Source organism: Clavelina lepadiformis, chromosome 6 (assembly GCF_947623445.1).
Source record: "Clavelina lepadiformis chromosome 6, kaClaLepa1.1, whole genome shotgun sequence".
In the NCBI taxonomy this organism is placed as follows: domain Eukaryota; kingdom Metazoa; phylum Chordata; class Ascidiacea; order Aplousobranchia; family Clavelinidae; genus Clavelina; species Clavelina lepadiformis.
Window position 1 is genome coordinate 14,171,964 of NC_135245.1, and position 23,846 is coordinate 14,195,809.

General features: G+C 36.4%; 1 protein-coding gene across 3 annotated transcripts; it reads right to left on the reverse strand.

Annotated features, from left to right (window-relative positions):
• Positions 1 to 742: 742 nt before the first annotated feature.
• LOC143461653 (zinc finger protein DPF3-like) lies at positions 743 to 22,564 on the reverse strand. Of its 3 annotated transcripts, none has more exons than XM_076959463.1 (9): positions 22,409 to 22,564; positions 16,471 to 16,541; positions 11,641 to 11,759; positions 11,240 to 11,433; positions 9,230 to 9,299; positions 4,579 to 4,776; positions 3,680 to 3,833; positions 1,125 to 1,242; positions 743 to 1,050 (listed from the first exon to the last, which is right to left on the reverse strand). In XM_076959463.1, the coding sequence occupies exons 1-9, from the start codon at positions 22,490 to 22,492 to the stop codon at positions 880 to 882; spliced, it is 1,179 nt and encodes a 392-aa protein (XP_076815578.1). In that variant the 5' UTR covers positions 22,493 to 22,564; the 3' UTR covers positions 743 to 879. The 3 variants fall into 3 exon arrangements, with proteins under 3 accessions (XP_076815578.1, XP_076815577.1, XP_076815576.1); XM_076959462.1 differs by having other exon boundaries at positions 9,230 to 9,296; positions 11,240 to 11,436; XM_076959461.1 differs by having other exon boundaries at positions 11,240 to 11,436.
• Between the last annotated feature and the right edge of the window lie 1,282 nt (positions 22,565 to 23,846).

Below are 23,846 nucleotides of genomic sequence, written 5' to 3' on the forward strand. Positions count from 1 at the left end.
GTATTTTCATATAAGCAGGCCGACGCTGTTATTAATGTAGGCTAGTTACGCAATTCTTAGTCGTGTGCTAATTGTCATAATTAGCCTTAATTCATACGGAATTCTTGAGCAGATCTGATGATATTAAAATGTAATTAGTATTAAATGTGCTATTTTTATGTTTACCAACAAACGCTGTGCTGTATTATGACTTTGCGTAGTATAATCGACCCATTTCTATTACCTCCGAATTATGTCAACCGTTGCTACAACACACAATGCGCTGTTTCTCTACGTTCAGTCTTCTTTCTGGAGTGATATCGAATGCATCTCTGATATGTGCTCCGAAAGCAAAAAACGTTTTGTTGTGAATCAATAATTAATATAACTATATTCAAGAACACTGTCAGTTATCGTACTGTGATGCTCAACTAGTCTATCAGTGGTGAACGAACACGTATGTCAACGGAGTCAGATAAGCGAACAATCAATAATAATTATGGATTACAACCAAGAATCCTAGTTGGCACAATCGAACAATAACAGCAGCTGGCTTGTCTAATTACGCATGTGTAACGTTTGGAGTCAATAAAGCAAAACTCGTTGAATATAAGCTTGAACTATAATTATGTTTAACAAAAGGGCCCCCTTGCACTTCAGCTTCAAAATCCGAGGCTGTACAGATAGTTTGCTGCTTATGTAACGTTACGAACTCAAAAAAAAGGTATACGATTTGAGATATATCGCAAAGAAATAAATTGAATCTTGTTGCAAAACTGTTTATTTCATACGATACGAAAAGGGTGTTTTCTGAAGACTCCTTTGCAAGACTATACAAAATAGTTTACAAGAGTTAATCAAGTAGGACATATTTCAAGAACAAGAAATTAGAGTTTGTGTCTACAAGTTAATGGTCTCCGAGTCAGCAAGAAGTGCAACCTTCTCTCGTTCTCTGCGGTCGTTTTCACATAAATTGCATATCCAGCTTCCTTCTGGAGGTTGCTCCATGCGAGGCTGTAAGCAGTACATGTGGTAGCCTCGATCACAATCGTCGCAAAAAAGAAGCTGCTCCTGAAAAATGGGAAGACAACTTGTAGCCAGTTATGCTTTAACTATTTGACGTGAACTCTACAACAACTCCTTACGTCATTGTCAGATGTACCACAGACATGACATGACTTGCATTCGATGCACTGCCAGCTGTATTTTTTCACGTTCATTGTCATAATATCGGTAAACTGCAAACAGGAAGGATGGCCCGATCTAAGGAGACAATAAAGTTAAAGATCAAAGGCTTATAATTAAATGAGTATTAAGTGGTGGTTAGTGCAAATTAATAAAACAAGAAATACATCTGTTTCGACCGATTGTGCAACACATGATACCATAAAAACGTTAAACCGCAATTATTCACTCGTGACGTCATCAGGAGGGTTGTATTTTTTCTTTTGTTACTTACTGCCCTATTCTTTGCCGTCACAACCACCATAACGTGACCAAGTCGTTTTCAACTTCGATTTAAGTTATTACAACACTAGTCATCAGTATTACGTTAGGTTTATTCACATTTTCACGGTGATACATGATTCACTGCAACGTTTCGATAAGAAAAAAGTCCGTGTAGCTCGGCTTTCAGTTACGGAATTAATCGAATTAATCTCACAAACTTGTAAGATGTTCCGCCACAACAGGCCAAAAAATACTCGCCAACACTACAAATCCGTCTTCGTATCACATCGGGATATATTGGAATGCGGTTACGATATTCGAAGCCGACCTTCCTGAAAGTCCCTCAATAAGATTGCGAACAATGATGCACAAGATAAAACAACAACGTAAACGATGTTGACCAGACGTTGCAAATTAAGATTAAGTCTATAATATTTATGCTCACGATTTCTTGCTTTTTATATAGTTAATTTATTATTGCTGTTAAAGATTGCGTCTAGTTTTGAAACACCGAGTGTAGTTTGAGGTCGAAGGTTGACGCCGTTTATTGCAAGCAAGTAAATTTCTTGAAAATGCCCAAATTAACTATTTTCGGTCAACAAAATGGACAACTAACAGGAAGAATTTAATAAAAGAACCTCTCATAGTCTCTCTACCAGATATTTAAGAAAAACAAATGTAATTGTTACTGGTTTAGGACTATTGGAATAGGATTCGAAAACAATTATTTTAGAACAGTAAATTATTCTACTTCGCACATCCCTAGCCATAATGATATGCCAAATTTCCAATGCTAGTTGTTACCAGCAATTATTTCCTTAATTATATTTGAGCACGTTTTAAGCCTTTTTGTCTTTGTACTTTTCCCGTTCATTGGCGCGTGTCAGTAACAACTGGCTTGATTTTTCTTCCACACCGCGCTTTTGACGAAAAATAAAATGATTGATTGATTGAATAGCAGTTTTAACTGATCACATGCTAAACTTTTCTTGTGAAGCCCCCAATTGCAGCATGCTGTTTTTGAGTAGCATCCTGACATGCCGCTGGTCATGAGTACTCATGACATAATGAACAGCAGATTGTCATTGCTGGAGTAGCGTCCTGCTGTAATTGGTTGCTGCTCAAAATTGGAAAGCTCACTGTTTGTTAATATCAAGGGTGTGCAAGCGTATGAAGCTGAGAACATAAGTTACGATATCCTTTCACCCCCACAACCAAACTTTAAATATAAGTATTTATATAAACCAAACATAAACAACAATACAATAATATTTTCTAAAAATCAATGTTCATTATTTCTCGGAAAATCTTGGCGAATCCTGCCATGAAATACAGACCGGCTTTAAACATCTTAATTTGATTAACCCTTTAAAAAAATACATCTTTCACCTTTACCACACAGCTGTTAAAACTCTCAGATGAGTAAACAAATAAACATAAACAAATCTAACTATATCAAAGATACAAGCTTGATCAAAGACATAATTCGGTTCGGACCAGAGACAAACAACAGCTGGTCTAGTCCAGTTAATGCGTAAAATTACTTAAAAATTTTATCAATGAATGGGGGTTCACCCCAAAGCTCCCAGTGTGTACACTACTGCTAAGTAGAAAAACTAAGCAGCCATTGTAATTCATTTGTATGATCACGTTAGGTTTTATCATACATTGTTTTAAGCAGTCCTAAAATGCAAACAACCGACTGTAACGTACTATTGTTACCAACAGGGTAACAAGGAAGCCCATAAAATGACAGGATGGAAGAACTTTGCAGTGAAAATTAGTGCCACTCTAAATGTTTTGACAAACTGACGTACACTGTCCGATTTATCATCATCTTCTATTTAATGTCGAACATGGCTGTTGGAAATACTGAAGAAAGTGAAATGGTTGATATACTATACGTGAGAAAAGTTCGTGTCTGATTCATCACATAGCATCACTTTTCAGAAACTAAACACGATTTAAACACGAACCTTCATGCGCATAAATTTCACATTGCTACATCATAATTGCAAACACCAGCCTCATTACAACTGCCAAACTAAGAACACATTTTGGCAATAATTGCTTAACTACTAAACTAAGTGCTGTAAAAAACTCAATTTAGGCTTCGTATTACTTGTTAACCAGTTTTCTTTGATATAAATTTCACTTGATTTAGCACCGATAACAACAAAATATTGTTAGGTACTACTTGTAGCCAAATGACAGGTTTTTTAGAAGACAATTTTTAATTTTAGAAAAATACCTTCCACAATCAGAACACGAAATAAGCTCTTCGGGTGTGCCGGTTTTCTTGTTTTCATCAGCATCGCCAAGACAAAAATCACAATAACTGTTAGATTGTGCTTGGCATTTTCGCTTTGGTCTTGGTTGCACTTGTTCAACATCGCTAATATCAGCTGCAAAAATCACTCGGCGTAATTACATTTTCTCAAAAATTGATATAAAAAATCAAAATTAACAACTAAACTAAAATGGGTTTACGTAATCTAAAATTTAAATCATATGTAGTTTGTAAAGGTTGTAGTTACAATAACGGTTGTACTTATACGCAATTACACATCCTGCATAATATTTTAATGATAACTATATCAGTTTATTTCACCATATTTTAAGTTTTCTATGCAATCTTTAAGAAAGGTTTCATATGCAAATTTCAATATCCTTAGAAGATGGGTTAAGGACTGAGCCAGAATATAGTTATTTTGAGTTCCAACATATGTCAAACAAATTGAATTGGAAAGAAAATATCTTTATAGCTAAATGAAAACTTAAGTGGTAAATGTTTGTTGCTCACATTCTTCTAAAACCTTTTTTTATCAAAGAAAGTAAGTTGCAGGAAATAATGCACTATGCAAAAACTTTAATATGACGAAACAGCTGAATTGCTTTATATAATCATTATTGTACCATAAACACTGTAGATGTTGTAAGTTTGTAACTATGCAAGGAAAATTTAGCCAAGAACAGTTTAGCTTTTACAATCAATGTTGTTCAGAATAAAAAAGCATTGTGGAACCAGTAAAGGGTATATTTTTTAATTAAGTCATAGAACAAAATCAGTCCTACTGCTAGTTTGTGTTAGCCAATGATAAATTTGAACAATGTTCACTAGAATAAGTGTAATATAACAAATGCCATTACCAACAGCTGCTGCAACTGCTTTTTGTGCAGCTAATGCCGATGTTCTGGAAGATGTTGAGTGATGATCGTCAGATATAATTGAAGATGGAGTATGTCTACCACTTGGAGTATATTCATCATCTGCGTCCATTTCATCTTGGTGAACATGTTGAAGGTGGTAATTTAAACCAGGTTTGTTTTTGTACTTTTTACCACAATCTAAAAATTAAAAAGTAATCAAGTGAAATCAAAGTGCAAAAGAAACACGAAGTTTGTCTAATAAAAAGTATGAGGTGGAATATATATCTCTGAAAAATGACAAACACAATCTGGTATACTGGCTAAAAAGTGTGCATTTTTTTAAGTACAATCATGTGCATTTCATAATTATACACTGCACTTTATATGTGCAACTCATAACATACGACAAAAATGCTTTTAAAGATGTTTGCTGATGTCATATTTACAAGAATATTAAACAAAAACATTTTAAATTTCTCACAGAAAATGAAAATTTTGGGGTTTATGAGTACAGGGTCAGAAAGTTAAAATTTTTAAATAATTTTTGCAAATTTAAGTTTGATTGATACAGAATGTGATTGGCCTCTGTAGCTTGAACTTTTTAAACATGACCAAATAATGAAGAACTCTGACGGAATAGACGGTACAATCAAGCATCATTGATGATGCAATCATTAATTATATTGATGCAATCCACGCATCATAATAATGTTAAATGTACAACAACGTGCACTGCATAAATACGAATTAAAATAATAAAACTGCTGGAAGAAGTAGTTTACAGCCGCTTATCCAAAATATTTTTAAAATGATGCACCAAGTTTTTTAGGTATGATGTATATATAACTTGTCAGAGTCAAAGTTTAGTTAATATGTTTCACGTTATTTACTGATGTAAAAATTCATGACTTGTTTTCGAGTAAAAAATACTGCTTTATTTGATTAATTAATTATTCGATGAAGAAGTATGATAATCATCCAAGCTTTGGAAGATGTATGAAACGTAATCATTAGGGCGATTATTTTTTGACAAGTCAAAAAAGTCAAAAATTTGTCAAATTTACAGCGTTAGGTCAAAAATTGTCAAAATTGTTTACAAAGTCAAAATTTTTTACCACGTCAAAATTGTTTACAAACTGCATTGTTGTGGTGTTGTAGAGGTTGCACTGTACTATCTATCCGATCAGTACTGTAATGTGACAACTGCTGTTTTTCGCATGTGCAAGCTCTCAATGACAGCCTTTATATTACACCGAAGCGATTTCATCATTGTCTTCTGCGGCTTCTATTGTTTATTTTTAATCAAATCGTGCGGTTTCAAGGGCAGTTTCTATTCAAGAAAATACGGTACTTCATGTATCTTTAGTTTAGACAAATGTATTGAACAGTTTTTGTCGTGTCTTAGTTGCAGTTTTTTGGCAGTGATTTGTAATTAGCTCATTTCCCTTTTCAGAATAGCTAGGTCTGTGTTCAGATTTTTGCTCTTCTTTACTACAATAAACTTTAACTTTTTGTACAATAATGCGTAATTTAACTACTTGAGTTTTTCATACGTCAAAAAAAAGTTTTTTAATGTCAAAATTTTCAATTTTTAGGTCAAAAAATAATCGCCCTAGTAATCATTTAATTCACCCAAAACATAGTTTATTCGAATTGATCAAAAATCTTAGAAAAAATGATAATTTGACTGAATAATGCCTGGGTTTAGTTTGGTATAATTATTCACAACAATATTATAAAAAGTATGAGTACAAATCTAATAAAACCATTGAGATTAACGATAATAAAGTTGATAGATGTAACCAATGTTCCCTCTAAGCTGCGCGCGTGCGCAAATGCGCACTGCTGCCACGGTCTCCGCGCACAGAAAACCTGTGCTGCGCACAAGAAAAAAATCCACCCGGAATTGAAAATAAAATAAACGCATAATAATGACCACGCGCACGTCTGATGTTGCTCAAAGTGGTCCAAGAGACCGCTCAGGGAGTTAGAGTGTTTGCTCAGACTCGTGAAAAATTAGAGGGAACATTGGATGTAACTCCACATCCCTGCTTATGACATCACATTTGGTTGTGACCTTATCTGGTCAAAGTCTTTAGAATCTGGAAAAACTTTTGTTGATAGATATTGTAGTTCCACTGATATTGCATTGTATTAAAACAAACTTTTACCAACAAACTTGTTCAGTTTGAAAACTCGTTTCCTTTTTATGGAATACCTTTGCCAATCCTACTTGCATGTGGGGTGCTGAAATAACGCACTACCCCAAAAAACATCAGAAATTGTTTGTTCGTAAATTAATGACACAGGTTGACTACTTGTTTTCCATATGTAAAAATTGCACTTGTGGTCACTGCTTACAGCGGTGGGAAATAATTAACCTATATATCTTTTGTAAACACAAATCATACACATGAAAGAGGGTTTGTTGAAAGAAAATTACGCTAGAGCTTACTGTTTAATATGGAGCACTGTAGCCACTGCCCAATCGCTTCATACACCGTAAGAAGTGTCGCCAATTTAGATTTGAATTAATGTTAAGAAATTCATGCATTATATAGTACATAGCTGCATAGACTTTGCATTTGTGGTACATACCAACAACGTAATGATTTGATTATAGCAAGTTCATTATATTGAAGTGTTTGGTTGCACTAAATTATGTTTATGAGTGAGGTAATCTAACCATTTATGTTTTCCAAAATGTTTTGCTATATTCGTCTCTGTTTTTTCTCCCAGAAGCTCAATAGAATGGGTCAGTGAAACGATGCCTCAAATAAAAAGTCATACATTCACCAGAGCATCAAATTTTTCATTGATTGTTATTTGTTTCTAATCAAGGTGTCACTTGCCAGTCAACCCAAAATTTATAGTGAAAACTGTGCAAAGAAATCAGTATATTGCATAGGATAATGTAGATATGCTCGCAACAGCTCAAAAGACGCACTATAAAAGAAAGATAACATAGATATAGTGCAATAAACTGTGGGTATACAGTTATTATAGTGAACGTGAAACCACCTTCAGTATTCAGATTTACTCTCCTGGATGGATGTCCCTTGCCAAATGTTAAGGATTTGGTGAACAAGATTGCAATGCAATAATATCCTGTTTTCATTAACTCTTTCAAACGTTCATTAATTCAACCCAGCCATTAACCCAGGGAACTACTTCAAGCACTAAACTTTAGTTGGGTTTAATACACGAGTGATATATAGAGCAGTGGAGATATTATTATTATGACAACAGGTTAGCTCAGGGGTGGGCAAACTACGGCCGCGAGCCGGATGCGGCCCGCCGGCACTTGCAGAAACTCCTACTCATCACTTATTGTTTTAATTAAACAGGTTAGAATTAGATGACAAAATATTATTCCCTTTACGAGTGTGTTTTTCTCTTCACTTTCAGTGCGTAAACACACACACGTCAGTCGCGCACGTATTGCAATATGCTCTCAGCAACTAGCCGTACACTTCTCACGCATCGTTTGATTCAATTGTTTGATCATAAAATACAAATACGGTAGCGGCTACCGTAGGCCTACCAGTACTTCTACTGGTATTTTGTGATGATGATTGCATAGCTTTAAACGTAACTGAGTGTGAAATACAAAAATTGTGTTTAATATGAATATGCGTTTATTTACACACCGGGTAAATTTTCCTACTTTGTAATGAGAGTGTGCGCCCCCCCGGCTTCAATATTTTTTCAAATGTGGCCCCTCAGTACAAAAAGTTTGCCCACCCCTGGGTTAGCTTATTCTAATAACAGTAATTATACCAACTAATCTAAGGTAAATAACAAAAGGTGCTCAGCTGGTGAATTATCTCTTTTATCAACCAATGTTTTGCAAACCCAATAAATATTTTTGAAAACTACAAACATATAAAATTAGATACGAGCAATAAATAAGAAACGATTATGATGTATGGTATCATGCAATTATGATGCATGGTATTATGACGTAAATGCAAAATTTCATTATAAAGCAAAGGTAAAGAACTAACAGTTAAAGGCAAACAAATATATATACAGTAACAAGTTTAATATTGAGAGTATATCAATGTTTGGTATGCTTTGTTTCCCTTCTATTGTGCGTAGTGATATTGCTTTGTGTCAAACGAAATTAAGTAAAAGATGTAAAATATGACCTATTCTTTGGTTTACAATATGGAAGCATATCAACATAGAAATTCTAAATGTGAACATTAAAATGATACCGTCTGAAATGTGGTTAATCTGGTCCTCTTTAGTCAAGGATTGAGAAAATCGATTAGACTGATACTGATTAGAAAGTTGTGCTACTCGATAAAAGCATTTTACAAGATCATTGTTCTGCAGTGTGCAACTATTAATGAGAAGCCACATGAATGTATATTATGTGCTGCTATTTGGTTTTTCTAAACCCTTCAGTTTTTTAGAACTACTTTCTGTTAAATGAAACTGATAATACATGATTATTAGTAACCAAATTGAGCAAATGGTTTCCAAAGACACATATTGAACAAGATATCGGTATCATAAAAAGTTTGTATGGGCCACACAATATCTTTTGTAAGGTGCCCTCCGGTCAATGCCAGTATTAAACCATACAATGTTTATAAATCGTATGTCTAATTTAACATGCAGAATTAGATCTGAACCAACTTACATTCACATGTATGTGTTTTATCCTTGTCATCAACAGGATCACTTCGACGTGTAGGACGTCCACTAGCCTGCTAAACATGAATCATTACACATTTTGGACCAAATTCAAAAATTGATTTAAAAGAGCATCAAGGTTTGAAATTGTTTTGGTGTAAGTACAAAAACATTAATCCTTTTCGCAGGTGAAATAAAGCACCATCATTCCTAATATATCCGTTTAACACATGCATAAGTGCCAACTTTAGAGATATCGGATTGGCCATGTTAGCCTTAAAAATTCTCCTAGGATGTTCTTCCCCCAGAACATTAATTCAAGTTATAATGACTTTTCAGTACCAGGCATTACTATGGAAAATAAGTGTTTAATTTTATGTACTTGTTTGTATTCTATATTTCAAGCTACATCAACATGCAAAATACACCAGTCCAAATGATGTTGCAAATGAATGCAAAATCATTTCTCTAATAAGCAGAAAATTAACTGACGTTAAAAATACACGTAAAAGTTTAACCAGTACCATAGGTGTCAAACTTCGAAATTCTTTGGGTCAGTATTTAGTGGAACATCACGTTGCCAGATTTGGCTCCGGTGGAACATCACAGAAATCATTTGAACACCCCTGTTCTAGAATATCTACTGTACAAGAAGAAAATTCCCAGGTCATTTGGAAATGTTATCATGATCGTTTGATGGATATTTTGCGACTGGAACACTAAACATTTCAAATGGATTATGAATTCATAAAATTCTTCAATTTGTGTGACAGTAAGGATGAAGAACTGAAAAAATTCTTTATTGATCTTTGGACAAATAGTCTTCTTGAAATGTAATTTGAAAACAAGACGTTAAGAGGATGATTGGTATTCAACTATGAATATATTTCCGAAACTTTGAGACAAAGAACTAGGTTTCCTCATCCCATTTGTGATAACCAATGTTCCCTCTAAGTTGCGCGCGTGCGCAAATGCGCACTGCTGACAAGGTCTCTGCGCACAGAAAATCTGTGCTGCGCACAAGAAAAAATTCCAACCCGAATTGAAAATAGAATAAACGCATAATAATGACCACCCGCACGTCTGATGTTGCTCACAGTGGTCCAAGAGACCGGTCAGGGAGTTAGTGTGTTTGCTCAGACTCGTGAAAAATTAGAGAGAACGTTGGTGATAACATGATTATGTGATTATAACATCATGTTATGTAAATTCTGCATGTATGCTTGAATATTAGTGTTTTTGTTTATTTAAATTCGTTATTACAGTTTTCTTTGTTTCTTGCTTTTCATGACACCTACAAATGAGCTTTCCGTAAATAGCTTGGCTGCTGCAGATAATAAGAATTGCATCTTTATAATAAATTGTTTTTGGAGGGGGTGCAAAAACATATCAGAAGTTTCAAGGGGTATATATTGGATATAAAAAGGGTTGGGAACTCCTGGCTTAAAGAAATAAAATAATAGACCATTTTTCGAAGCCATACGCCTCTTTAAAGGTAACCACCTTTGTAACCCTATACCTAGCGGTATATTTCATTTTGAAATACAGTATACAATAAGGTGTGTAAATGTGGCTGTGCAACGACCACTAAAATTCAGACTATTTTTACATAAAAATATGCGATTTGTCAAAAGCTGTAAATTACTGATCTTGAGGCTAACTCTTGGCAAACAAACAACTTACACTTATGCTGTTTTTGGAGAGTGTTAATAAAACTGAAATCTTTGAATGTAGTAACCTAACAAGCCATTGTATTCTAGAACACTTGCATTTAGATCAATAACATAAAATGGTATGACATGGTGTCATCTGGCCAATCCATTAAAACTGTTAAACTTGTCGTCTTTGATCACATGATTAACAAAATAAAGGTGGTGATAGTTTGGCTTTGTGAGACTAGACGCATACAATTGTACAAATGAAACATCTTGTTTCCCACGTTATTAGAAGCGATGCTTGAATAGTGAAAAGCACAGTAATCCAGATACTGTTGCATCTTAAAATAGATGACTTTTACCTTTTGATTCCGTCTAGATTTTCTTTTTGATTTAGTTTCAAAATCATCATAAAAGTAATCTTCATCATCATTATCTATGTGGCTATTCAATCCAGCTACAGAAGAAGAATCAATCATTTCACTGTCACATTCCAGTATAGCTGCTGTAATTACACTGGTGGAATCATTTGAGTTTTCATTTATAAGATGGGCAGCTTCTGAAAAGTAAGTGACATGGCAGTGAACATACCATATCAGTGTGTTACTTACTAGTAATACCCATTGTGTTTGGTGTCAAATGACTAGCTAGCGCTATTTAAAAATCTTCTACTTATCATAACTTCAGTTTTGTAAAAAAAAATTAAACATCGCAAAACTGTTTTTACAACTACGATTGTAAAACATTCCGCAATAAAAATTACCAGAAAATGAAAGTGCATCAAATTGTGATTCAGCAATGGGATTAAATCGGGGACTTTTCTTCCACCTCTTGTTCGGATATGTGTATACTTGGTTTGGGTGCAATCCAGGACCACGGTGCCTGCATATTTTTAAAAATAAGGTGTCAGTGGCATTACTGGCTAAATTATTTGGTTCATACCTATCAGCTTCCACACCTAACCAGGAGTTACAACATTGTATTACATTGATGCATCAAAATCGATCTTGTAGTATTCAAAATTTGTACCTAAAGTCTAGTCAGTAAAATTATTTTCCACTTTTGTGCTGGCAGCAATGTGGCCCATATAACCATTTTCACATCTGGTGGTGTTACCATGGTAATGTCCTTGGGCGATGAGGAATCATGGCCTGGCTTAGGTCGTGGAAAAACTTTCCCCAGTCCAAAGATATAGAATGCTATCATTCCATAATAAAAAGTTAGTATTATTACAGCCCTTTGTAAAATTTTCGAACCATCCCTACAAGTTGCTAAATAATTCTGACCACTGTTGCTAGTTATTACATTATGCTTTGTTTATGTTGCATCATGGTCCACTGTCTTAATTTAGTTCTAGTTTTGGATGAGAATCCGGTTAGCACAGCATAAATTCAGATATGATTTAGCAATGCTTTGTTTCCAACTTTGTTGTATTGAGGTTCCTGTTTTGAGCAAGTGGGATCCGGATAGACATTAACAATTAATAAATAACAGAGAGTAAGCCATCCACACTTCATTTTCAGGTTCAAGGGGCATGTGTGCATTTCAACAGAAGTCCACAAGGTGGCTTTGGTCATCCGCATGAGATGCCAGCAACACTGAAATGTACACAAAGAGAGCTTATCATTATAAAAACTGTTCATGCAGGGAGTGTTGCATGTGCGATGTCGTGAGTATGCGCTAAGCTACATAGTCCTCAGATCTTGACAGTGGTTTGGTTGTTCTAACATAATGGGTTTTGTATTGGCGTTGGCCAGATTTAACGCGCTGCGTATTCACGTTGTTGCTTTCTAGCGGGGATGGGGCATTCGACTCGATTCCGCTATTCCTACTGTCATTGTCTTCAACGCTTAGCTCGTTAGCGTCGAAATTTTCTTTCGGGGAGTTGATTGAGCAATCTGATCCGGATAAAGCTGGAAGTCCATATGTCACTTGCATGGTCCAGTCTCATTGAATAGCATGTCATCTTCTACTTTGGGGGCTTTGTGTAAATGCATTGGACTTCTTCAAAGTTGCGACACACGGTGGTTCTCAATGATATATGCTCTGGGTGCATAACCTCTTTCTATAACCTTTATGAGTAGCCACCTTCTTCCGCAGCAGTATGTGATGTTTTTTTCTTCCACAGGTCAGTGACTTAACAGCCTCTTAACGGTTTAAACAGTTTTCTCCGCTAAGCTGTTTGACTTGAAGTAATTCGTACTTGAAGTGATACTTGTTAACTCCCATTCTTTGCTAAAGTTTGAAAGTTCATGGTTCGCAAACTGAGGACCATTGTCCAAGCAGACGGTTTGGGGTATGCCACGACAACAGAATATTGATTTCATTCGTTCAATTACCATCTGGTAAGTACATACCTTTTCAAAGTCTGGAACGTTTCATCGTTTGTGGTTGTTGACTTCATTTTTGAAATTAGGCCGTGACTGGTTGTTGGCAATGATTCTATTAAAAACGGGCTTCCATATCTACATCTAGATCGCCTGTTTCCTTTAAGTAGTTACGTGAGAGTGCATCTCAAAGTGGAATATCCATACATAAATGAGATTAATATCATTGCATCATTCTTTGTAAATGGGGAGAAATTGAGGTAAGTTGTTTCTCTACTATTGATATTAAAGCCTTGTGGTCAGTTTGAAAGGTTACTGTGGATTAATGTACTGGTTGTACTTGTGACAGACAAAGACAATGGCAAGCATTTCCTTTTCAATTTGCACATAGTTATGTTCAGATTGTATTAAGCTTTGTGGAGCAAATTCTTTGGCCCTGTGTTCCAGCAATAATGCTGCTCAAAAACTTTGTTTTGACGCCTCGACCTGCATGGTCAAAGGTTTGTGGATGTCAGAGTACAGTAAGACCTCATCGGGTGTAGAAACGAAGTGTTGCTTTATCATGTTAAACTGTTTTTGGTGTTTCTCATTGAATAACCAGATGCTGCTGTACTTAAGTAAGTCCGTGAATGGAGAAGTAACATTTGCCTAATTAGGGGAGAATTTTCTGAGGTAGTTCAACATCCCTGAAAATACTCGCAAATCTTTCATGCATGCCGGTGGGGTCATCTTTGTATGGCGGATACCTTATCGAGATTGGGCTTCGTCCCATCCTTTCCTATGATGTGGCCATAACATTTAAACCGAGACAAGCCAAATTGAGGTTAATTCATTTTATGGCTTTGTTAAGGGGATGCGAGTTGAAGCAGACAGGTTTTTCCATTTTTCTTCATTTTCATTGACATGAAGTTGACCCATTCGGTTGGTTTGCTAAATTTTTCTATAATGCTGTCTCTTTCCATTGCGCCGAATTCATGTTTAACTCCGTCTCACCGGGAAAATCACATTGGGCATGGCCAGCTTACTACTGGTTTTATATTGTTGTCTGTGATAATATGACATGGTTTTATGATGCAACCGATGCCTTCAAAGACGTTCGAGTACTTGTGTATTATGTTGTCAAGGTTCGTAGTCGTTTTATCAAAAATGGATCAGCCCAAGATCATCAAATGACTTTAACCGAAGTATTGGTGGAGGTCGCCTATTGACGATAAATCTTAAAGTCTCGTTGGCGCTCTTGTGGCTGCACGTTAATGTGCACTCATCCATTGAGTCAAGCTGTAAACCGTTAGTTTGACACTAGATGGTTTTAAGCTTATTTGGCTCAACAAGAGCCGATAAGCGGATTTTGGAATGATGTTAACCTGAGCGCCATTGTCTAGCTTGAGACATATTTTTGCCTGTTGTAAGGGTTTTCGATGGTGATTATAGCAAATATTTCATCGCGGGATTCACCATTTAGTTCACCAATGTATAAAGAGATTGAGGACCTACCATGGTCGTTTTATTCGTCAATTGGGTCTTGGCCGGTACAATAAACATTTTTCGATTGATATGACCTTTTCACCTTGATGTTTCTTCTCGGAATGCAGTATTCTTGAAACTTGGCCAGGGTGGTGGCTGTCTGCTTTCCTGTTTGTCGGTCAGGGAAAATGTGCTGAAAATTTCCCTTCCTGATGAACGAGCGTAAAATAACAAGTAGCTGCATTTTCCACTTCACTTTTGGTAGCAAGGAGACCAGAAAACGTCAATTCAATGAATTGTCTCCACTTTCGAAATCTTTGGTCGACGTTTCCTAAATGAAAATGAATTTCGTATAGTTGGGAAAAAACTGTTTCCATTTGATCCCGTTTCTGACACCATGTATCGTTTGTTAAGCAGGTATATTTCACGTGTGTCTCACAGGTCATTTCACGTAGAATGAATGTCAAGCTAACAGGTTGTGTAGGCATAATACTTAACAGTCATGGGATGGCGTGACAACCGGTAACTCAGCGCCTATGATTTCAAGGTACACATTAAAACTGTTTGCCATTTTATGGTAGAAAGTGGGCTAATACACAGATACTGGTAGGCTTACACGCTAGAATATTACAGTATTTCACTCATTGAGTATTCTGTAAGTTTGCTTGAGCATGTTGTTGATAACTTGTGTAATAAACAAGCCAAATGGCTTTCAAAATTATGCAGCATTTGAGTTGATTATTATGTCCAGTTCCTACTGGAATTGGTTAAAAGTAATAAAAATAACACTTCTTCCACATAGCAACAATTGTTTCTTCAGACTTCTTCACTCATTTGTGCTTTTTGTGAAACAACATAATTATGATATCAACAACATATTTAAAAAAGTGCATGAAAGTCTTTAAGTACTATGGCAATGACTAAGAGTTTGTAACAGCAGTGTTATAATTTTGCTGGAAATTGAAAACACTAGCATTAAAACAAAATACATTACAATTTGGTTAAATCAACGCAGGATCAGCCAACTTTAGATATCCTGTCAAACCTTGTTAATCCAAACCCTTAACAACCAGAATCCCCACTATCCGACACAAAACTTCAGCGTATGGATTTTTTCCCATGCATTTTACCTCATTAATCTGAAAACCCCGTTGTCCGACTCCAACACAGAAGTTTCGGAAGAGATGTGCTAAATCAACAGCGAAAAATCCAATAAACTGGATAGTGAAAGGCGGCGCGAAAAAGATTGCTTGTGAATGCTATTATTGTTTTGATTCTGATTATCTGGATACTTGGCTAAACCCAACACCCTGTGACAAAACAAACTGGTCCGCATTAATGAGGTTTGACTGTATATAATAAGCGGTGGATGTAATACCCAGTTTTTCTAATAAAATTAAGAATATAAAACTCCCGAGGTGGAAATGCAATCAATGCATTGTATATATGCAACACCGTTTCAAGTGCAACAACAAACTGCTTTAATTGCAATAAATGATGTTATCGCAAAACAGTCTGTTTAATTAAACATTTGTTACAATTTGGCTGCAATTTCTTTACAGCAAATGGCCATTTACCTAAACAACTTATGCAATTACACTGTCATCCATTATTTGAAGACAATAAATAACAATCTGCCTGCTTGGGGTATTGAAGTGGAGAAATTAATTGATCAGTAGCTGATCTAACTGAGGCTTTTATAATAGGAAAGGAAGAGGGAATCCTAAGCAATTTGAATGCAATAACCAGTATTAACAATGGATTTATCAACCGAACTCTGCTGTATTGTATAGGTAAGTTACCTTTTATCAAACCATAGGGAGCATCCATTTTGAGCAACTTTTGTTTGAGAATCCAAGTATGGAAGACGAACCTACACAAAAAATGACCATAACTTGCTGTGGAAATTGTATATCGACTAAGCTTAACATTAGTTCATACCCTTCAAAACTGTTGTGAGATGATAATAAACCAAACACTTATTTACTCATACAATGTTGAAATATACTTTAGATTTGTTTGTTGTTAATAATAGCTGTGTTTTCATCATGGCAAGAATCTGTTGAAGATTTATATTGAATTACAGAAAATCGAAGTTTTTTGTGTGAAAAGTGTATTGCTGTGACAAGGACCAAATGCAAAACCACAAAAGCTTGTTGGAATTAGGAGTGGGCTATACTGGGGTGATTTTTCAAAAACAACAGAACTGGAGTTTAAAAGGTGCCTATAGACATACCTAGGAATGTTTAAAAAAAATTTTTTGATTTCGTGCAAATTCCGGATGGAGCCCGGACTTTATGTGAAAAATTCAAGATGGCCGCCATACAAACTGATTTTGGTGTCAAAAGAAGCAGAAAGTTGAGTTAGCAACACATGTTCCTAAACACATACTGTGCAAGTCACATGTGTGTGAGAAATTGGATGAGTCATGCCTACATGTCCTAAAATCAGCAGAAGTCCAAATCGGTTTATGCCAGATGTTAGAGAAACGAGAGCCGAGACTGAAGTCATACCTTCGAGTAGGCAAGTCAATTATCGCCTCAGTTGTAGTCCCGACTCTAGTGAAGCTTGTGGCTAGGGGTGGTGATGGCAAGACTACTTCCATGGCAGACGAGTTTAGCCTGGTGTTGGAGGAGAATGGTACTCACAAATCCTTCTCGCTCTATAAAGACCACAAATTCACAAGATTGGGTCACACTGCTGGTGCGTTGGTTGATTGTGTTCTCCATTTCAAGAAGAAGCTATCCAGAACTAGCAAGAATAACCTCCTTGTCAGAGCCTGTTCCCTTTACCTGGAGAATGAGTTCATTGTGGCATCACTAAAAGCATTGTCTCACTTCTGTCACAAGGTGACAATGCCTTACCTCAACATGGTAGAGCGTTGCCAGCAATCCGACCTCGTCCAGATCCTTCCTAAACTATACAAAGATCTTGAGAGGGCTAATCTGGAAACCCTGTCTGAGTTCCATGTTCCCTGGAAGCATGTGAATGCTGAATCATACAGCCCCACAACAAACCTCGACCACTACTTAGTTACTGCTATGGCCAAGCAGAGTGCACTTGGCCTCAAGATGCAATGTGGAAGAGAGTACTGGGAAGACGAGACAGAGAATAGTGAGAGGAGTACAAGGATCCATACACTAACTGAGGAAATGAGGGTAAACCTCCCCACAGAGAACTTGCTTGCAGAAAGATACTTAGCCCGATTCGGAAATCTTGCAGGACTGTCCGCAGGACATTCAAATAGATACTTTAAAGCGAAACGAATAAAAGATGATCTAATGTTTGCTAAAGATGCACCAATTGACAGTGAGCTAGCATCCTGTAAAGTGATGAAGAAGTTAGATGAAATGGAGATTGCATGGACAGAGACACAAAAAGAATCGATGAAAACTAAACTGAAGGAACGCATTAAAAAAGCAGGTGGGAGGGAGATTTCCTCAACCACCTGGTGGATCAATGTAAGGGACATGGGGGCCCAATTACAAAAGTAGAAGAGCTCCGAGCTCTGCCAACAGCATCATCATCCACGCTGAAAAAAATCATCCGCATGGAGATCCAGTACCAACGGATGATTCATCCACACGACAGCCAGGCAAATCCTAGCCTCTACTAAGTAAACAGCTTGAATGTAGATACCATGCTGGTGAACCTAGCTGTGATTCGTGGAACTGAGGATGAGGATGTTGGGACCATCTTCCCAACAGAAGATGAGGTATATGCCATCTTAACCTCTACTGCTGCAGCTTCCTCTGTTGACATAGATCAACCAGTGAAAATGTGTATTGCAGCAGCAATTCCTGAACTCCATAAAGAATACCCTATAGCAGGCATGCACAACTCAAAACAGTACACGGGCCGTTTTAGCGAAAAAATATTTTTCGCGGGCCGCGTGCTAACGTTGTTGTAACTAACGTGTAGCCTACTTTATATAATGTGACCGATTAACCGTTGAATAAGAGATATCGTTGAGAAGATGGTTACTGTCATTAAGAGACGGTTGCCTCTCGCACTACAGTATCTAGTTGTTTTTAACGCTTAGCGGCGGTAAAGCATCGGATTCGTTGATTATGTAACTGTAACCGTGGAGAAAATGCCTGAATGAGCGAAATCACGGAATATCTCGCGGGCCGCATGAAAAGGTTTCGCGGGCCGCATGCGGCCCGCGGGCCGTATGTTGGGCATGCCTGCCCTATAGGAACGAATGTGGCTGTCGTGTGGGACGGAGAAAACAATCAACATCAGTGGTTTTTGGCAAGGGTCTTCCATTTAAACAATGATGGCACTGTACAATGTGACCACTACCAGCGGGTTAACAATAACAACAATACGATGTGGAGGAGACGAAAAAGAGATGACATTCAGGATGTTATTCCTGTTCAAATCGTCCCTGTCACAGTAGAGACTGAATGGGTGTTCCAAGGTGTGACGACCATTGTGTCGTTACTAAAGTGTATAAATGTTTCTCAAATCTCTAGTGTATTTCATGACATTTTTATGTAAATTTCATATACCGGTAACAAGTTATTTGTATATAGTGTTGAAATTTTCATCATTATTCTTGGATGCGACCAGCAATCTCAAATTGCACCAACAAAAATGAAAAAATTATGAAAAATAATGACCAAAATATAATAGTTTCAATGTTTTAGGAAACTTTCAAGCATGCTGGGCTTTTTGTTGCTGTTTTAAAGTAACAGGCTCAATTTTCTGCTTCTTTTGACACCAAAATCAGCTCAAAAGCTTGACTGGAAGTAAATTTATTGCAGATTCGTCAATTTGTATGGCGGCCATCTTGAATTTTTCATATAAAGTCCGGGCTCCATCCGGAATTTGAACAAAATCAAAAAAAAATTTTTGCACGTTCCTAGGTATGTCCATAGGCACCTTTTAAACTCCAGTTCTGTTGTGTTACTTGAAAAAATTCAAAATCACCCCAGTATAGCCCACTCCTATTGGAATAACAACTTGTTGTGATATTATCTTAAGCCATTTACAATTAGTTGCATATGGACTAGTTAAGAATCGCAACATCCAAAGTGTCAGATAACCAAGATGTAGGGATGTGCAAAGTAGAATTATGTACTATCCTACAATAACTTTTTTTGAATAGTTCTAAACCAATAGCAATTATACTTGCTTTTCACAAGTAACTGGTATGAGATACTATGAGAGGTTCTTTTTATGAAATTCTCGCTGTTGTTCATTTTGGTTGTTAGTTGTTCATTTCAACCTTTAGTCTCATATTATACGGGATCTTTCAAAACTAGACACAATGTTTAACAGTGATAATTATGGCCAGCCATAACAAGTTTTACACCTGGCTTTAAAAATGTCAACTCTGCTTACTTAGTTGATCCACAAAATAGTCTTTTGCCATCTCTCTACATCAAACTTGCTCTATGAAAAACTATACCAAGGCACTTGATAAAGATGGCCCAACCTTCAAGTCCTTACAAATGAAATTCCCCAGTATCTCTGAAGCGAAGCTACGAGCAGTAGTCTTTTGACGGGCCACAGATCCGTGAGCTGATCAAAGATGAAGGTTTTACTGTACACATAAGTGTAGTAGAAAAAAGAGCATGGACAGCTTTTTGAGTAGTAATTTCAAACTTCCTTGGAAAGCATGAAAGCCCAGATGTCTGTGAAAATACACGTTCTGAGTTCGCATATGGATTACTTTCCTGACAACTGTGGTGACTACAGTGAAGAACAGGGAGAGAGATTCCACCAAAACCTTCACCAGGTAGAAAGGTACCAAGGATACTGGGACGTAAACATGCTTGCAGATTACTGTTGATGCTTAAAAAGAGATCTTCCCAATTCCACAAACAGAAGAAAATCATTGCTAGATTCAAGTGACAGAAACAATTGTTGTAAATTTTCAACACGCAAAGCGAGAAAGCAACGTGTGTGCTACTTGCTCTTAAAAGGAAGCCGCATTTGTTTCATTTTCTTTTGTTAAACACCGCACAGATTTTTGTACTGTATTTTCAAATCATAAAAGCAGGACCAAGCAAGCAACAGAAGCGAAAAGATTTATCACTGTCAAACGAGATACTTGTTATTAAAGAACCTGAAAAGAAAACATTGAAAAGAACAGTTGCTAAAAAGTTTGGATATTGCAATCGCAGGTGTCACGATTCTTATAAAACAAAAAAGGAGTTTTTGTCCGCTCATCGTAACAACGTGCACTCGTTACAATTTGGTGACGACTACAGTTTGAAGGACATAGCTATACATTTTTTCGCTTTGAAGAATATCAAGAGAGGATGCAGAAAAACACTAAACAAACAACAATCGCCAAGTATTTTACATAAATGTTTTCCTCCGCGCTTTATTGGCATGCTTTAACTAATTTCAATGGTTTTAAACAACATGCAAAGCAAATACACACACACAATGCTCAAGAAAATCGCTGATTTTCCATGAAAGGCAACCGACGCCGATTTAGTAATTTCAAATCAACACATTATCCGATTAATCACATAAAAAGCTGGTCAAATTGACTATGCAATTGACCGAATTTGTCTGTATTTATTCCATTTTCTACAGTACAATTGCATAGGTTGAAAGTGGTTGTTGGTCGAGTATGTCAGAAATTTGAGCATAACAATGACAGTAAAAACTTAAGAGCAATTATTTCATTTCAATTGTTAAAGTTGGGTATGCAAAAGTTGATTTCAGTTATTTGGAATCTTATTGAAGTCAGACTTGGATTAAAAGGTAGATTTAGGTTACTACAGTATGTTATAAGTTATAACATTTAGTAAACAAAGCAAAGGTAAGCGTATCTAGAAAAAGTCTTAGAAAATATCGCAGTCGAATTTGCTGGCATATTTTAGCTGTAGCCAGGCCCAAGGTTCTGTAAAAACTTCTGCGTTTTCAGCTCGCTCTACGGATGAAAGACTTTCAAAATCTTCCCGTTAGACATCGGCGATTGTGTGGGTAAGGTCCATACACTCCAATCACAAGAGAAGATCTCACAGTTTGAAATACCGTGGAAGGCACAGGAGAGTTATAAATATCCTTCGTATTAACATTCCGTAAACGACAATGTGAAGACGGAAAGCATTAAGCCAGCATGTCGTCCTTTGAAAAGAGGGTTGTTCTGTGGGCCTTGTGTGTTGTTTGTTCCTGTAGGTGGAGTTAGACCGGGAAGATAAGTGCAATCACCCTATGGTAAACATTTCTATGCATAATGACTGCAAATAACCTGTGCAAGTAGTACACGTAATGGAAAGGATTTGAAGAGAAAAACTAGGTAGAAACAGGGAACTCGGCATTATTGTGGGGTTAAAAATCAGTGTGTTCTCTAACAGAAGCGTTGGAAATCGGGTCCACCATACGAAAGGGAATGATGTATTTTGATATGCATTTAGGACAAAACTTCTAAGCATGAATTTGGCGATACTTTGGCATGCAAAGATTATAGTAGCGATTTTAGTATTTCTTTAAAGCGTTGTTAACTGAGCTGCAGATCACCATTTGTCAGACTAAACGTAAACAAAAAAGACAACCGCACAAGGGGGTGGGCGGTGTCTACACACTGTGACACCACCCATACATCGCCCACTGGTTTAATCACATAAACATTAGGCAAAAATTTTGATCAATTTATAGCCTGTTGACAGTGAGATTTAATAATATTTGTTTCATCTTACGTATAGGCCATAATGATATATGAACTACATGAATGCATTACTGAAAAATTAATGATTACAAGCTCAACTTTCATACCCTTCTTTCTGCCATCAATCTACTGTTGTATGACTGGCAATGCTCCATTGCTTCCTTGTAAAAAATGTTAGATACAGTAACCATGTTTTCTTTATTTCTAAAACATACTCTCAAAACAACTTCTGCAAAGGAATTTGAAATGTGTTTGCACTAATTTAAAATGATGAAACATTATACAATTATATTAAATAAACATGAAGTGAACTACCCTAATGAGCGCAAGGTTATTCAGAAACATTGTTTTTACTTACACATGAAAGAGAGCCCCTTGAACTTGTGTGGTATGAACCGAAGAGTCAGATTTGAAGATTGTTTAAGGATTAAGCTTTAGTTTTCAATACTTGGAATTAGTGGGAAAATTCCAGGATACGTTATTGATAAAAACTAAAAAGGGTGTAGGCCAGAATGCACAAAACAGTTTAAAATAGAGCAGTTATAAACCAAAAGTAGTAAAGTGGTAGCCCAGATCAGCAAGTCTGATAGGCCTATAGCCTAGATAAAAATTGACGGTAGAAATAAAACTCACAACCTCGAATCCTCGATATTATGCAGAAAGTTTAATTTACAAAATTTCCAATCCACTGATGTACAGCACTGAAGCAATTTTCATTCATCAGTTGCTTCAACTGCACCACCTGATTGTCTGCCTAATATTCGTTTTTTCAACTTATGTCTTATGGATTTAACTAATTAAATTATTGGTTTAGTGGCCGTGCTAGTTGTTACCAGCCATTATCAACGTTATTTCTCTTGAGCACGTTTTAAATAAGCCTTTTCGGCTTAGTCACTTTTTCCTGTTCATTGGCGTGTGTTAGGCCTAGTAACAAATGGCTTGATTTTTCGTCCTCACCGCGATTTTGGCTAAAAATAAAATGATCGATTGATATTGAATAAATGGAAAGTTTTATTACAGTAACGAAAGAAGGGTAAGAGCAACTAAACTGTAAGATGGCGTGGGCCTGACTGGGAAGTATGGCAGTTTTCGATGAGAATCTCATGCTAAACAAATTTTTTGGTTTAAAAAAAATATCATAACATCCAAGAGATTGTAATTTCATTTTCACATTACTAGCATTGACCTCACAATTTGAGTAGTTTGGGTCTAGTACGTAAAGGCCTCCTGTGGTTAAGCACTTTTGTAAGGAACGCCAACGCCGCAAAAATAGCAAAGTGTTAAATTGAATGGGAACTTTGCAATTTATGTATTGTTTTCATAATTTGATTGGAAGGTTTTCAAACGTAACTTTATAGATTCAAATCACGAAACAACAAGCCAAACGCCACAACCGGCATTCAAACGGGCTTTTCTGTGATTGCTGTTGCACGATTCATATGGCAATTTTCAAAATGGTTTCGCAACATTTACAATTACACCACAGTTTTATAAACTTGATTATAAACTCGATCACTAGGGCAAGTTTTTGTTGCACTAAAAACG

Bases quoted from the DNA above. Each gene is read 5' to 3' on its own strand.
- LOC143461653 (XM_076959461.1), bottom strand. From the start codon at position 22,492: ATGGTTACTGTATCTAACATTTTTTACAAGGAAGCAATGGAGCATTGC. The intron at 11,437-11,640 runs GTAATTTTTATT...CTTACTTTTCAG, and splicing joins TGATGCACTTTCATTTTCTG to AAGCTGCCCATCTTATAAAT. The intron at 4,777-9,229 runs GTAAGTTGGTTC...TTTAATTTTTAG, and splicing joins TAAAACACATACATGTGAAT to ATTGTGGTAAAAAGTACAAA.